We start from the raw sequence: 13799 nt of genomic DNA, 5'->3' as shown, positions 1-13799 counted from the left end.
TCCATTTGTTTTTGTAAAATTATTTTCTATACATTTGAGATTTATTTTATTATGCATTGATCTCTTCAGTAAAACAAACAAACAAACAAGCAGAGAAGATGGATAGTCATAATCAAATAATGAGTGTTACCTGTCAATGAAACCGAATGAAAGCACTCACTCTTACTATGGCTGTAATTCTTGTTGGTATTAAAGTAGGGGTGAAAAAAGCTATTCAAGGCTCAAACACAACCAGGCAGAAAAATTCACAGTAGTACTGAATGGGAGCAAGTGATGCAATACAAGCAAACACAAACAGTACTGAACTGACTCATATAGATTTTGTACACCTCAAAATGGTATTGATGAAGTTCTACAATGAACAGAAGAAATTCTGGGCAACAACTGTGAAGATTTCTTTGTGTGTTTAACATCTCTTCAGAACAGAGAATGTGAATTAGAAGCACAATATCTATGACAGACTAAATATCTGCGAAGTTCTACTTATTCTGTAGGAAGTATGTTTTTACCCTCAGTTTAAGCTAAATATATTTAGAAGAATTCTTATTCTGATATTACAGACACCCGGGGCACTACCAGTCAACAACCAGCTTCTCCTCTCCATTTCCTTTCCTGCTCCCTTGCTAAGAGAAGGGAGAATGTTCTACTTGGCCCTGACTGTGGTTAGAGAACCAGAAACCAGAGAAACCTATCAGCAGGATTAACAATAATTATAGTGTTGCTCTACTAGAATTCATTCATGGATAAAGACTAATGTCTCACAAGATCACATTTTAAATACTGACTTTAATACATAATTGTAGTCCCATAAGCACTTTAAAGGGACAAAATAGCATCATTGCTAAAACAAGGTATTAGCCATCACTAGTCTCTTAGTTTCTCATTTCTGCACAGGCTCACTCCTTTTCATCACCTTGTGTTTCCAAAAATGTGTGGCTGTGCAGAGTACAGGACTGAGGGTTGATCTGGATTAAAACTAATGCAAATCGATATGACTGTTTAGTTACCTAAGCAGCTATGTAAACGTGTGCTAGCACAAGAGGATGGTGTGGATGAGGACTCAGAGGCAATGTACAGGTAGAGGAAAACATTTTCAATACATCCTTCTTCCTACTTACTTCAGAAAGTTTCTCAGCTCTTAACAATAAACTGATTACCTCACAGACACCAAACTATTCACACAATAACCTCACAGTTTGCTACAGAGCCCCTTGTCCCAAATAGATCAGCAGCTTCTCACTGTCTGAAGATCATGCTAAGCTTCTTTATCAAAATTCCTTTAGCCTTTCACATATTCCACTGGCTGAAGTGCTTCCCTTGCCTTTCCATAATGATTTTCTGAGCCTACAAAGTAGTATTGGCCAGTAGTATGTTCTTCAGGTACTGGCCACTGAGAAGTCCTATGCAAGTGAAGATTATACAGTGCCTAATCCTTACACAGGATTCAAGGCAACATAAGATGATCTTTTAATCAAAGCCACAAACATAGCCCACTGGGTATCCAGAGATACATCTGGTCTCTTGGATTGAAGAGAAATTTTCCAGAGACCTGGAGCCAGAGGCTCCTTCGCATAAAGAAGTGAAGAAAGAATCCTTCAGTCTCAGTTTACCCTTCAAGTTTACAAACTTAGCCATATCACTTAAGAACTGGTTATTTTGGTTTTTCCCTGCTACCATTTATTTTGTTTTGTTCAAATATTATAAATATGTGGGAAGAAATTCTTACTACAGAAGATACAGTTATGCTCTTCCCTCTGAAAAGAAGCAACTTCCATCACTACAGCCCAAAGTAGAGCAACAATCCAGAAACAAAACAGATTCAGAACAAGTTCTTCCCTCAATTTTATTTAAAATCAGATTCAGAGAAGCAAGAAATTCTTGTTCAAGTCACTGATATAATAAAATAATCAAGGAGTGTTTCATTTCTTCACTGGAACATACATTCACCAACAGTAAGCAGAGGATTTTGCTAAGTGAACCTATATTTCTAGTAATTCTTTCCACACAGCTAAAATACCACCTCTTTTGCATGTTTTTGGTTAGCTGCACAAGTTTAAAGCAATACAAGGTTACTTTTACACCACAAGAAATGATTTATTAGACAAAGTACGGAAAACTAAAAGGGATTTCTTTTTCCCTCCTTTTTTCTTTGCAGAGATCACTTGTGATGCACATCAGATGCCCCAATATATTTGAATGCTATTTCAGCTTGATTTATCCAGACACATCTACCCTATGGGAAATACTAGCACTTGTCCAGTCTTAACACATTTCAGTAATGGGAAAATATCAGCAACACGACTCCTGTTGCTGAAACAGGTTATTTTCCCCAGATAAATGATACCAACACCAATCATCGTAATTGAAGAAAAGAGAGAAAAAGAAAGAGAGAAAGAAAGAAAAAGGAAAGAAAAATATCTGCTTGGTACATTCTGCAACATTAAATGAAAAACATGGGAAAGGCCACCACTTATTCCTACTTGTGGTAAATGCATTTGCTTTTTTAAAACTCAGCCACTGAAAGCAAGGAAATAAAATTATCTCAAAGCATATCAGCTGCAAAAAGAATTAAGAACTTCTTTTTCCATCAGGGGCTGATCTGTTTTAAGGGATTCTCGTTCTCTGCCTTTCCAAACACTTGTTTCCATCTCTCATGATAATTCTGTCTTCTCAGCAACTTGAGTTTGTGGCCTTAGTCTGAGAGAAGAGAAACAAGCCTAAAGATGGGAGCTCTTAACATGAGATCTACTTTGATTATTGCTCGTAAAGGTAACAACTGAGCTTATATTTTAGATGGCCATAGAAACAAAGCCTTTTTTTGAATCACTCTGGATCACTCCATATCTGTTTCTAAGCAAAACATAAAACATGCATTAAAATCTGAAGATGATTTATCCCTTACTGGATCTACAAGCAACTGAAATAGTTGTACCATTCCTAAAACATCTTACCACTTACCACTCCAGAACCCAAAATAGCCAAATCCTGGGACATGATATTCATTCATTGTAGTATGCCATGTCCACAGTTCAACATGTAAAAGAAAGGCAACAACAGAAGAAACGTAACGTGATGCATGTGCATCTGTATCTTAATTCTTACTTTATTTAAAAGCAAAAGATAAATGCTGAAGAACATCTAATTAAAGATATGACTGTTTTCATTTTTCAGTAACATTATAATATGCAAATCCCTCAACTATGATTCACTACAGCTCTAAATATACCTTCTGAAAAAACCAGATACCTCAACTTCTCTTTTTATGCAGCTTATAGAAAAATTTCAGATGTGACCCAGTTATGTCACAACCATTTTCAAACTGTGATCCTTGAAAACTAACTGTATAAAAAAATTACCCTCTTACTCATCAGATCTACTCCCCGTAGATAGCTAGGATAAGATCTGCTGACTTGGTTACAAAGATAAAGGCTCTACTACTTATTAAATTTTCTACTAACCTTGCAAAACTAACACGGCTGAGGAGATGAGTGAGCTAAATTCTTTTTCATCTTCAGAGAAAATAATTATTTTACAACGCAGTACAACTCCAGAAGTCCTAAGAACACCATTGGAGATTAAGGGTGTGATCAAATAAAAGCAAAATGAAAAAGAAAATGAAAACAAACCTTTTTTTTTTTTTTTTTTTTTTTTAACATTTTTTAACAGGCACATTGAATAAGCAGTGAGTTTTGCTCCTTTGTTAGAAATTAATTCAATACAGGCCATTAGAATGGAATTGGTTTAAACAGCAGCCAAACATGCTTCACATACACATCAATAGAACCCTCAAGCAGCAATTTGCCACTAAAGACTTCATATTATCCACCCTTCTCCATGCCATGGCTTTGTCTTCTTATTTGCCATTTTAACATGAAACCTAGACATTAGCCTACATTTCTTAACACCTGGTTCTTTGATTTTTTTCCTTACTTCCTAGTTCCTGTTTGGATACCTTATCTTGTTTCCATCATTACAACAGACTCAGAGCAAAGCAAAACATCATGCCATATTTCTGTATTACCAGTACTAAGCATTCAGGCTTCCATAAATCATGGAAGTAGCTTAAATGTAAGCAAACGTACAGCATGTATGAAGTGAGGTTTTTTTTGTTGGGGCAGAGAGAGGAAACAGCTGACACTTGAGAGACCAACAACAGGCATTCCAGTAACAAAACTTCATCTCAAGCAAGCTGATCTCAATATCTCTTCTTAGACTGAAATTGAAATGAGGCATTGAAAGTGTACAAAAACCTCAGCAATTATGAAATTAAACTTAGATTTCCCTAATATTGCTATCCAAATGTTGATAACCGCAATGCACATAGATGTCTCAACATCTACTGGGTTCTGTGGCCTACCTTTCCCCAAAATCTCCCCAATCTCTATATGGAAAACCTTACTGGTGGCCTATTTCCCAATACACTGCAATCATCACACAAACGTTGGAAACTACATGGCCTCTCTCTGTTGAGCAACACAGCCCATGCACCGCATTGAATTGTGAACTTGGTGGGAGGATGGATGTTCCTATCTCGCTAATTTTGGCTGAACAGAGCTGACTTTAAGGCAGGTCAAGTTAATCTAGGATGTAAAGGAACTGGTAAAGTTAGGTTACTAACTAAAGTACTACTGAAGAAGGTTAGCAGCAGGAACCTCACATCTACCATCACCATCATGGCAGATTCACCTGCTCCATCAGACAGCTCAGACCAGGAGAGGGCACCTCTGAGTCTCTCAAGGGAAAAATACACATAACCCTACCTCACAGACTGCAGAAACTGGTCCATTTTTCTCTTCCAGGGGTTGGCTTCTCAGAATCCTCTTCATGTGATAAAAGCAATCATCAATGATCCTTGTTATCTTTGTACCCTCTGACATGCAGTAGCCTCATCCAAACTGCTTAACGGCAACAGTCCTAGGCCAGCATTACTTCTCCTCTCTTCACATTGCAGTTATACAAACAGCAATTTAGAGCTGCTGTGAGTACTTTTACGTTTCTTCTGACATCTTAGAGGCATTTTGACAGAACTTGAATCGTTCACCACAGAAAGTTTTAGTTACATTTAGAATCAGCCACCATTCTACAGCCTTTGGCAGGGTTTGGCCAAAACCCTCGCTTTTAAATCCTCCTACTCTCCCAGATCAGCATGGCCATCTCCTGAAACATCATTAGATACAGAAATTCAATAGCAAATACAGCTCCGGTGTCCATAAACATACCCTGGCACTGTTTCATCATTATCCCTGGGGACAATATTCTTGCATTATCAATGATGAGAATAAAGCCCCTGGAAAGAATAAATCAAGACAAAAATCTGGGAAAGTGTTGGCTGTTGAGGAGGGAAGGACAGCAGAAAAGGATTCTGCCATGCTGTAAAAGTTACGACTGAATTTACTTTCTCTTTTTTGAATCCTCATTGACATGATGTAGACTCTCACACCCATTAAGTGAACTTCAGCTAACATGAAATCTTACGTCTGATACTCCAAGTACAACACGTTTTGAAATCGATTCTTTGACCTTCCCATAAATAGCACAAGCGCGCTTTTAAGACGTAGTGATACCAGCCCCTCTGCACCTGGGTGAGGAGGCAAGTCCTACCATGCAAAGCCTGATAGCAAACAGCTGATTGTAATTGACTTGATAAAATCAATCTGTTTTGATGAATAATCTGTCCCCTGGAGTAACTATTTGCAATCCACAGCAAAAATAATTGCATGGCTTGTTCTTCTATTTTTCTCTCGTTCTCTCTTTTTTTTTCTTTCTTTCTTTTTTTTTTCATGAAAACAAGCACTTCTAAGAACTCAACCCATTCAGTGCTTTATAATTAAGTTTTACAAAGCAGCTTTAATGCACGCATTAAGATGAAGCATGGCTGCTGACGACACCTTAGAGGTGCAAACAAGCTCAGGCAGTGAGTTTTACACCCTCTCTGCCCCTCGCACCAACATTCTTTTTCCCCCAAAACGAAGGAAAGCGTGGAGACAACAACATTTCAAAGGCTTTTATTTTGCTTTTTGCTTCAAACGCAGCAGCAGCAGGGTTTAAAGGCAGGTTCCGTTCATCACGGCTGTGAGAACCTTGTTTCATATTTACCCGCCACCCGCTGCGCCTCAGCCCCTGAAGCAGCAGCGCCGCCCACGGCGCATGCGCGCACGAACAACCCCGCGCGCGCCGCCGCAGGGGTGACCCCGGCAGCCAACATGGCGGCTCCTCTGCCCACGTGACTTCCTCCTGCCGGAGGGGCCGGGCGCTCTCCCACCGCACGCAGGGCCCCGTGTAGTAATAGTAATACAAATAGTAATAGTCTCGTGTGGTTGGAAGGGACCTTAGAGATCATCGAGTCCAGCCCCCGGGATTCGAGCCTCTGTGCTGCAGAGCGGCACTTCTACCACTTGCGCCACAGGGGGGATTCGAACCCCGGGCCCTGGTGTTGTAAGGCGGCATTCCTACCACTGCGCCACCGGGGCACACACCCGAAGCGCAACGAGGTGCCGTCCTCAAGGCGACCCTTCTCCCCCCCTCCAACAGTCGCAATTTCAACTCGGGGTTTGCCGCCTCTCGGCCCAACCCAGCGCAGGGTCGGCGGAACGTGACAAACCGAGGGGGGGATGAAGCGGAAAATCCCGCTGGTGCCTCATCGGGCCATTCCAACAGCGGGGCGGACCCCCCTCTCCCTGCGTTGAATGGTTTCTCCCGCTTCCCGTCGGTAGCAGAGCGCCGGATTCTGGTCGCGTTCTTTGCGCATGCGCGGCTTAGCAGCCTCACGTGCTCCTGGTTGGGGATGGCGGCTCTGCTGAGTTCCGCGGGGAGACTGCGGGCCCTGAGCGGGCGGCTGCGGACACTGCGGACACTGCTGCGACCAACAGCACCCGCCGCCGCCAGGTGAGGGAACGACCGACCCGGCGCTGCGCGATGCCGGCGGTGTGACGAGACATGGGGGCAAAGGGCGGGCGGCTGAGGGCAGGGAGAGAGAGCGGGACAGGGATGGCCCCGCGGCTCCTCTCAGCTCACGGCGCGGCCTACCGCCCGTACATCGCCGCTCTGTGGGGGTGTACGGACCCGGCAAAGCGTCACATCCCGGGTTTATTTACAAACACTGATTTTTGGATCTGTGAGAAACAGGTTCACCTCGGAGCTGTGTGTGGGCTGTCCCTGCGGGCGGACAAGGCCAGGTTGAACGGGCTCTGGGCACCCTGAGCTGGGAGCTGACCGTGGGGCTGAGTGGGCCCTGAGGCCTCTTCTAACCCAGTTTGGTAATTCCACGATACTGACAAGAACAGCGTTTTGCATGCCGATTTTTAGGCGGCCTAATGGCTGTTGTAACCATCCTTAACTACTTTCTGCACTTTCTGCAGCTGTTACATTTACAGGTTTAGCACTGTTTACCATGCTTCACATCACAAATGTACTGCTCCAACCATGTAAATGCATCTGCAGGCTTTCCTTTAGTTAGAGGTTACTTCAATGTCAACAGGTTCTCAAAGTGTGTCAGTGGCAGTGAGCTCTGTTCATGGCTTCCAAGCTCCGTGTGGTTGTATTCTTGGTTTCCAGTCTTCTGGAAATAGAAGGGAGTGGTTGGTGATGCCCAATGACTCGTTGCAATTATAACTGTAGTTATTATAAATCATCTTTAAATTTGTAACAAAAAATAGAAGTTTAAATCAATTTTCTCCATGGATGTGAATGAATGATTTCTGAATTTCCCTTTGTAGTCCATTCAGAGGTCAGTTAGTGTCCTGACACCTATGGAGTGAAGGGGTATAAGCAGGTTGGAGCAGCGAGGTTTACTTGTTGTCACTGGAGATGCCTTCAGCAGCTCACTTTGCAGCACCAATGTGGATAAGAGCATGGTGTTTGAAAGAAGGTCAGTGTGTAGGTCTGGTCAGTGAGTGTGAGCTCAATGGTAGCTTTTCACTAAATGTGCAAATCATGCAGCAGACGATTTGTTTTGGAATTAAATCTGAGAGTGGAATGGCTTCTAATATGCGCAGTGAGTTTTTTGGGTAGACATAACAACTGTACAAGGAGCTCCTCCTGCCTTGTCTTGTTGGTGTCTTCCTACTGCTCTGGTGATCCCTCTTAGTCAATTCTACTTAGCACCAGCTGGATATTTTTGCTGCTCTATATGGATAACTGTTCAGCATTGGACTGGTGAGCTTCACAGCTGCAAAGAAGGGAATAGAAAAGTAGAGGAAGGACTAGGGAACAGGGGAGGCACATGCTAAGGAATGGGCAGCAGTACCACTGGGTTACTGAGTGGCAAATCATGTGTATAAACTTTTCCAGTAGTGCTAATTCAACTCATTTTTGCTTTTCTCATCTGGAAGCTATTATTCTAGATAGCTTGTTGCAAGAAGTAATGTTCAGGGACATCCAGGTACCACTTTTCATGTATTATACTCCTATATATCCAGTAATATGTAGAGTCATTCTAGTGCACAAATGGTGCTTTAGGACCAAATTTTAAAGTAAAAGTAGCATTTACTAGCTGAGATTACACGAACATCTCATGAGAATAATCTCTTTTTTTTTTCCCCTTAAGTAACTATTCATTCTTATTGTGGTTCTTTTTCCTACCTAACCCTTAACTTCTGGAAATTGAAGACTTTTAAAGAACTAGGTCGATTTGGACACATGGACATCAATCATTTAGACTTCTCTACTTGTTGTTTAGGTCTCAGGTTGTTACCTTAGATGTGAAACGCAACTCTCTATGGTAGATTCCATGAAGTATTGGTGAAACCCTGGTTTTGAGGCATAGGGTAACTGTTATGAGTGAATAAATAGCAGGGAGTAATCCAGTATTTACCAAGGAAACTGAGTAAATGACAGACTGTTTGCTGTATCACTGAGCATAATTTTAAGTTAATTCAGAAGTGGGTTTGAGGCTTCTATTACAGTAATGATTATAGATAAGTTGTGGATCTGTTCATTTCTTTAGAGACCTGAAAGAGCAACTACTCACATTCCAGCAGTTTTTGGTCATTCTACTCAGAATTTTCCAGGGATGTACAAACTGCTCCCCCCGGTGCAGAGTACGTGAGCAGTGGCTGGGCTACTTGTTAGGCCCTTGTGCTTCTTTAAGACTTGTTGGTTCTGTTATTATTTACCTGCTTAGAACTGATATAATATGAACTAAATAGTGGCAGCTTGTAATGCAAACAAGGCTTGAGATTTTGTGTCACTACTTTAAAGTGCATCTTCTTCTGTAGGAGGATGCAGAAGATAGAAAAGAATCTAAAATCTCAGACTCATACCTTCTATTCTGGGAATAGTGAAGGTAAGATGAAGCATAACCTTCTGTGACCATTGGGTTTGGCCTAAACATGTTGTCCTGAGAATGCGGTAGCCAGAGAACAAACTCTGCTGTTAATCTGCAGCCTTTAGTGACAAACAAAATGATGGACTGAGTAGCAAAAGTACGGACCTTATCCTTGTGTATTGGAAATCACAGCCTGAACCTCTGATTAATCAGCTGAGGCAAGTGTTGGGTCAGCTGTGGGAGCACAGGTGAGAGTAATGTAGCTGTGCTCCCGGAAGGGGTGGAACTTGACTCCACCTCCTCTAGACCTCATTTAAGGGCTGACCACCACTAAGGCAGCTTCTCTTGGATATCGCTCCCCAGTGGAGACTGTTTCAGCTTTCCGGTCAAGGCATCGATATTGGTGAGTTTTCCTTTGCTAATAACCTTTGACTATCTACCATCGTCTTTGTTAACATCTTTATATTAACCACCCTTACACCTTGTTTGCTAGTTAACATGCAAGATTGTACCCGTGCAAATCTCACAGAAATGCCTGTTGTGAGATCTGAGTCACAGCAGAGAGTGACTGACAGATTCTGATCTGTACCAAACCCTGTAAAATGAATATCTGTCAGCTATCCTTCCATAATTTCAAATTGTTTGGGAGGATGTAAATTTAGACATTCCACAGAACTGGGTGATTGCAAATAACTTCTGTCCTGTTTGCTGGATAAGCAGTAGATAGGTTGTTATTACTGCTCAGGTAGTCTTCATGCAGTGACTGAGGGTTCCTGTTGCTCAGCTGCTTACTGCCACACCATGGCTTGGTCTGTGGAATAGATTCCAGGCCTACTCCTTAGTGCTGTTACTGGGCTGATTTCATTTGCTAGACTGCAAGGAAACGTAACGTGGAAAATGGAAAAGAGGGACTGGAACTACTGCTGTCAGTGGTGACTGCAATGTTGGGTCAATACAGCTTCCTTGCTCAACTGCATTTTGATATGTAAAGTTTCTAGAGTATTTGTCCTGAAGTGGATGCCCTATTTCTCCACAAAGACAATGAAAACTATTAGGCTCTGGAGGCCTGGATCATAATATAGCAGAATAAAATCTTTCTGTGCAAGTGTCTCAAAGGATCTTTGGCCTTACTGTCACATCAGTTTAGGTTTCTCATCTGTGAGGCTAGGTGTCAGTGCTCATGACTGTGGGGAACAGAGCAACTGCTAATCTCCCTAAAGAGCAGACTGTTGTGTAGTGAAAACTTTGTGCTTCTTGCAAGACCTGTTATCTTTTTGTCCAATTCAGAAGAGTTGATAAGAGCACTATACGTCCTTGCAAGGGCTGCTGACTTCATGTTGTAGTGAGTTTGTGTAGAATTGGATCACATTGGTGAGATGGGAGAGCAAACACCCTTTTAAAGAATCCTAGGAGCTTCAACTACTTTACAACACTGGTCCGAATCTTTCTGAGTGCGTAAACATACCATGACAAGCAGAACAGTTCTCTATCTTATGTCTTATCTGTGTTGCTTCTACTAGGAGCTGAAGAATTAAATCTTTTTTTAGGTGCATGTTTATTTCTCAGTCCTGTTGGGATGTTTTATGACCAGTTGTATACCTTTTTCTTTTCCTTTTTCCCCTTGGAATTCTGAAATCTATCACTTTCTTTGGTCTACACTGACATTCTTTTCTTGCTGATTTCAAACCATTTAATCAAGTAGTCAAGATGACTTAGAAGACTGAGGGTGTTTTGTAAGTGTTGGGCACCGTTATTGGTGTGCTGTCATCTGCAAGTTCAATGCTCACTTTCTTCTGTCATTCAGATTGTTAATGACACTTGTTAATGGACGTGGGTCATAGTAGTCAATTTCCAGGTGGGCGAAGAGTATACAGTATTTTAGAATTCATAACTTATATTCTCAATATCGCAACAAACTTTGATCACATTAAAAAAGACATCAACGCAATTTAAAAACAATTAATGGCACCTTATTTTTTCTGATGAAAACTACATGATATCTCCCTATTTTGGTTATGTGAAAGTCGGATGACTTGGTATCAGAAGCCCGCATGCCAGTTTCTTTTGTAGTTATCAGTCATGCTTTGATTTTTGCCATACCTCGTCTTCCAGGAGTTTTTAAAGGTAATTTCAAAGGACTGGGGAGAAGTTCAACGAGGTCCATTGAAGCATCTTTAATGTAGTGAAAGCTTCTAAAAATGGCTTGGACAATTCTTCCTGCACATCTCACCTGTCTCGTTATTAGAATTTGCTTCTTTAGTTGTGGTAAAGTAGTTAAAAACTGGCATTGTATGATCATATTTAACATAGTTTGAAACCTAAATTCCTGCATTATTGTGTGATTCTAATGTTTAACCTGACCTTTTTGTTGTTTTTATCCTTGTTTTTTTGGTGTTTTTTTTTCTTTCTCTGCTTAAGCATGTGTGTTAAAAATTGCAGAATAGCACGGGGTTGTTAAATATTCCTGATATGTGGATAACTGCTTCATTTAACATTAGCTGCTTTCTCTGTTTGATAAAGAGGTTGTGCTATTGGTCTCTATTTTCCTGTATTATATTCACTTAATTATCACACATCAAACCTGATATTGGTTCCCATAGTTTTCTGAAGTTTTAAGTTTTTGGAAATCACAGAATCACAGAATTGTAGGGGTTGGAAGGAACCTCTAGAGATCGAGTCCAACCCCCCTGCCAAAGCAGGCTCCCTACACCACGTCACACAGGTTGGTGTCCAGTTGGGTCTTGAATATCTCCAGAGAAGGAGACTCCACCACCTCCCTGGGCAGCCTGTTCCAGTGCTCCGTCACCCTCACCATAAAGAAGTTCTTCTGCACATTCATGGGAAAGTGCCTTTTCTGCTTTATTCAGTCCTTCATCTTTAAAACAGGGGATTCCTGGCATTTTAGTTTTTGTTATTTTCACCTAAGTATTCTGCTCATAGGCAGTTTGTATTAGAAAGACCCAAATTCAGATCCTATGAGAGGGGAAGAGCTAAATAAAACGCCCACTTAAAAACTGATAGATGTAGATATCAGCTTATGGTTACATGTGTGCTGTGTGGCAAAATATTTCATTGGACAATTTACTGTAGCATGTAATGATATGATAGTAGATTTTCATCGAAAAAAAGGCACTTAAGTTTTAAGTGGAAAAAACAGGAGTTTTGCCTGGTTGTGCTTCAGTTGGTAATGGGAATCAAGGTGTAAATTTCTGCCTTACAAAGACACTGACTCCTGTGTTGCTTCCAAAGAATTGAAAGTATTCTGGAAAGGTTTCAGGTTGCTTTTTTAATAGGTATGTGACAGCGGAATGTACAATTCATGTTATGGAGAAACAGATGAAGAATGTCAGTCGTTTGTTTCATTCATATAGTTGTCGCGTGGGTAGCTTGTAGCTCTATATTTGTGTTGTTAAAGGGTATATGTTAGAGTTGTCTCATTTGGTTATTACACCTGGAAGAACTGAAGATTTTGTCTTTCTGTTATTCCTACCTTGTATTACTGAATTGTAATTTAATCAGTTGAATGATTTCTGGTTTAGGGCAGGTACTCTCTGTGTGGATACGTGATGTGATCAAACAAGAGGAAGAAAATAGAAAAAGATGCTCTGGGAAATCCTGATTTTATTTTTTTTCTTTCTCTTTCTTTTTTTTTAGTGAGATGGCCACTTATCCACCACAAACCATGTTTCACTTCCTACTTTTTCTTCAGAATTGCTCTCATTTCAGCCACATACTCCTGATCCATTTCTTTTTTTTTTTTCTGGTGGGTTTTGTACATCATGAGCATTTTCCACAACTTTCTGGAAACCTACACCAACTTAGTGAGCTCAGTTGGCTCACAGGGATCTGGGGAGCATGAGAGCCAGCCCAAGGGAAGTAGTGTGGATTTGCATCTTGGAGTGGTAGAATTCACACTGAAGGAGGGTTCTCCTTTTTGGCAGAGCTCTTTTTCTTCTCCACTTCTTTCTTGCTTCATCTTCTTCAGGCTGGACATTAGGAAGTATTACTTCTCGGAAAGGGTAGTCAGGCATTGGAATGCACTGCCCAGGGAGGTGGTGCAGTCACCGACCATGGGAGTGTTTGAGAAACGCTTGGATGTTGTGTTGATGAATATGATTTAGCCAGGAAGTATTGGTAATGGTTGGACTAGATGATCTTCTAGGTCTTTTCCAACCTTGATAATTCTGTGATTCTGTGATTTTTCCCATATCATTTGCTGGCCTCTGGGAATTTTTCAAGAGGGAAGTCACAGGTCTGGCCATGTAAAATTAACCTTCTTGAAAAAGGTAGAAAGATGATACTTCCCAAAATTAGGCCCTCCTCAGTTAATGTCAGGATATCACAGCCAGAGAAAAAGTGAGTTGCTCGCCAGATCCCAGCAGATGAGACACCACCAGGCACCTTAAACAAACTAACAAACAAAACCCAAGTGGTCTAGAAGAATCCTTACAGAAATGTAGTGAAGAGCTCTGTGCTCAAGGGGGAGAGATGAAGGAGGGCAATTTCAGAAGCTGCCGAATCTTTTTTGGCATCC

The 13799-nt window shown here is 41.3% G+C and overlaps 1 protein-coding gene across 1 annotated transcript in view; it reads left to right on the top strand.

Annotated features, from left to right (window-relative positions):
• Nucleotides 1-6742: 6742 nt before the first annotated feature.
• Nucleotides 6743-13799, top strand: part of LRPPRC (leucine rich pentatricopeptide repeat containing) — an 84409-nt gene continuing 77352 nt past the window's right edge. The window contains exon 1 of the mRNA XM_015857509.3: nt 6743-6885. Within this exon, the coding sequence (XP_015712995.2) occupies nt 6785-6885 (101 nt within the window). The 5' untranslated portion in view covers nt 6743-6784. The remainder of the gene's footprint in view (nt 6886-13799) is intronic.

This window comes from Coturnix japonica, chromosome 3 (assembly GCF_054131305.1).
Source record: "Coturnix japonica strain WE chromosome 3, WE-NBRP24, whole genome shotgun sequence".
Lineage (NCBI taxonomy): Eukaryota > Metazoa > Chordata > Aves > Galliformes > Phasianidae > Coturnix > Coturnix japonica.
This window is presented reverse-complemented; position numbering and strand designations above follow the sequence as displayed.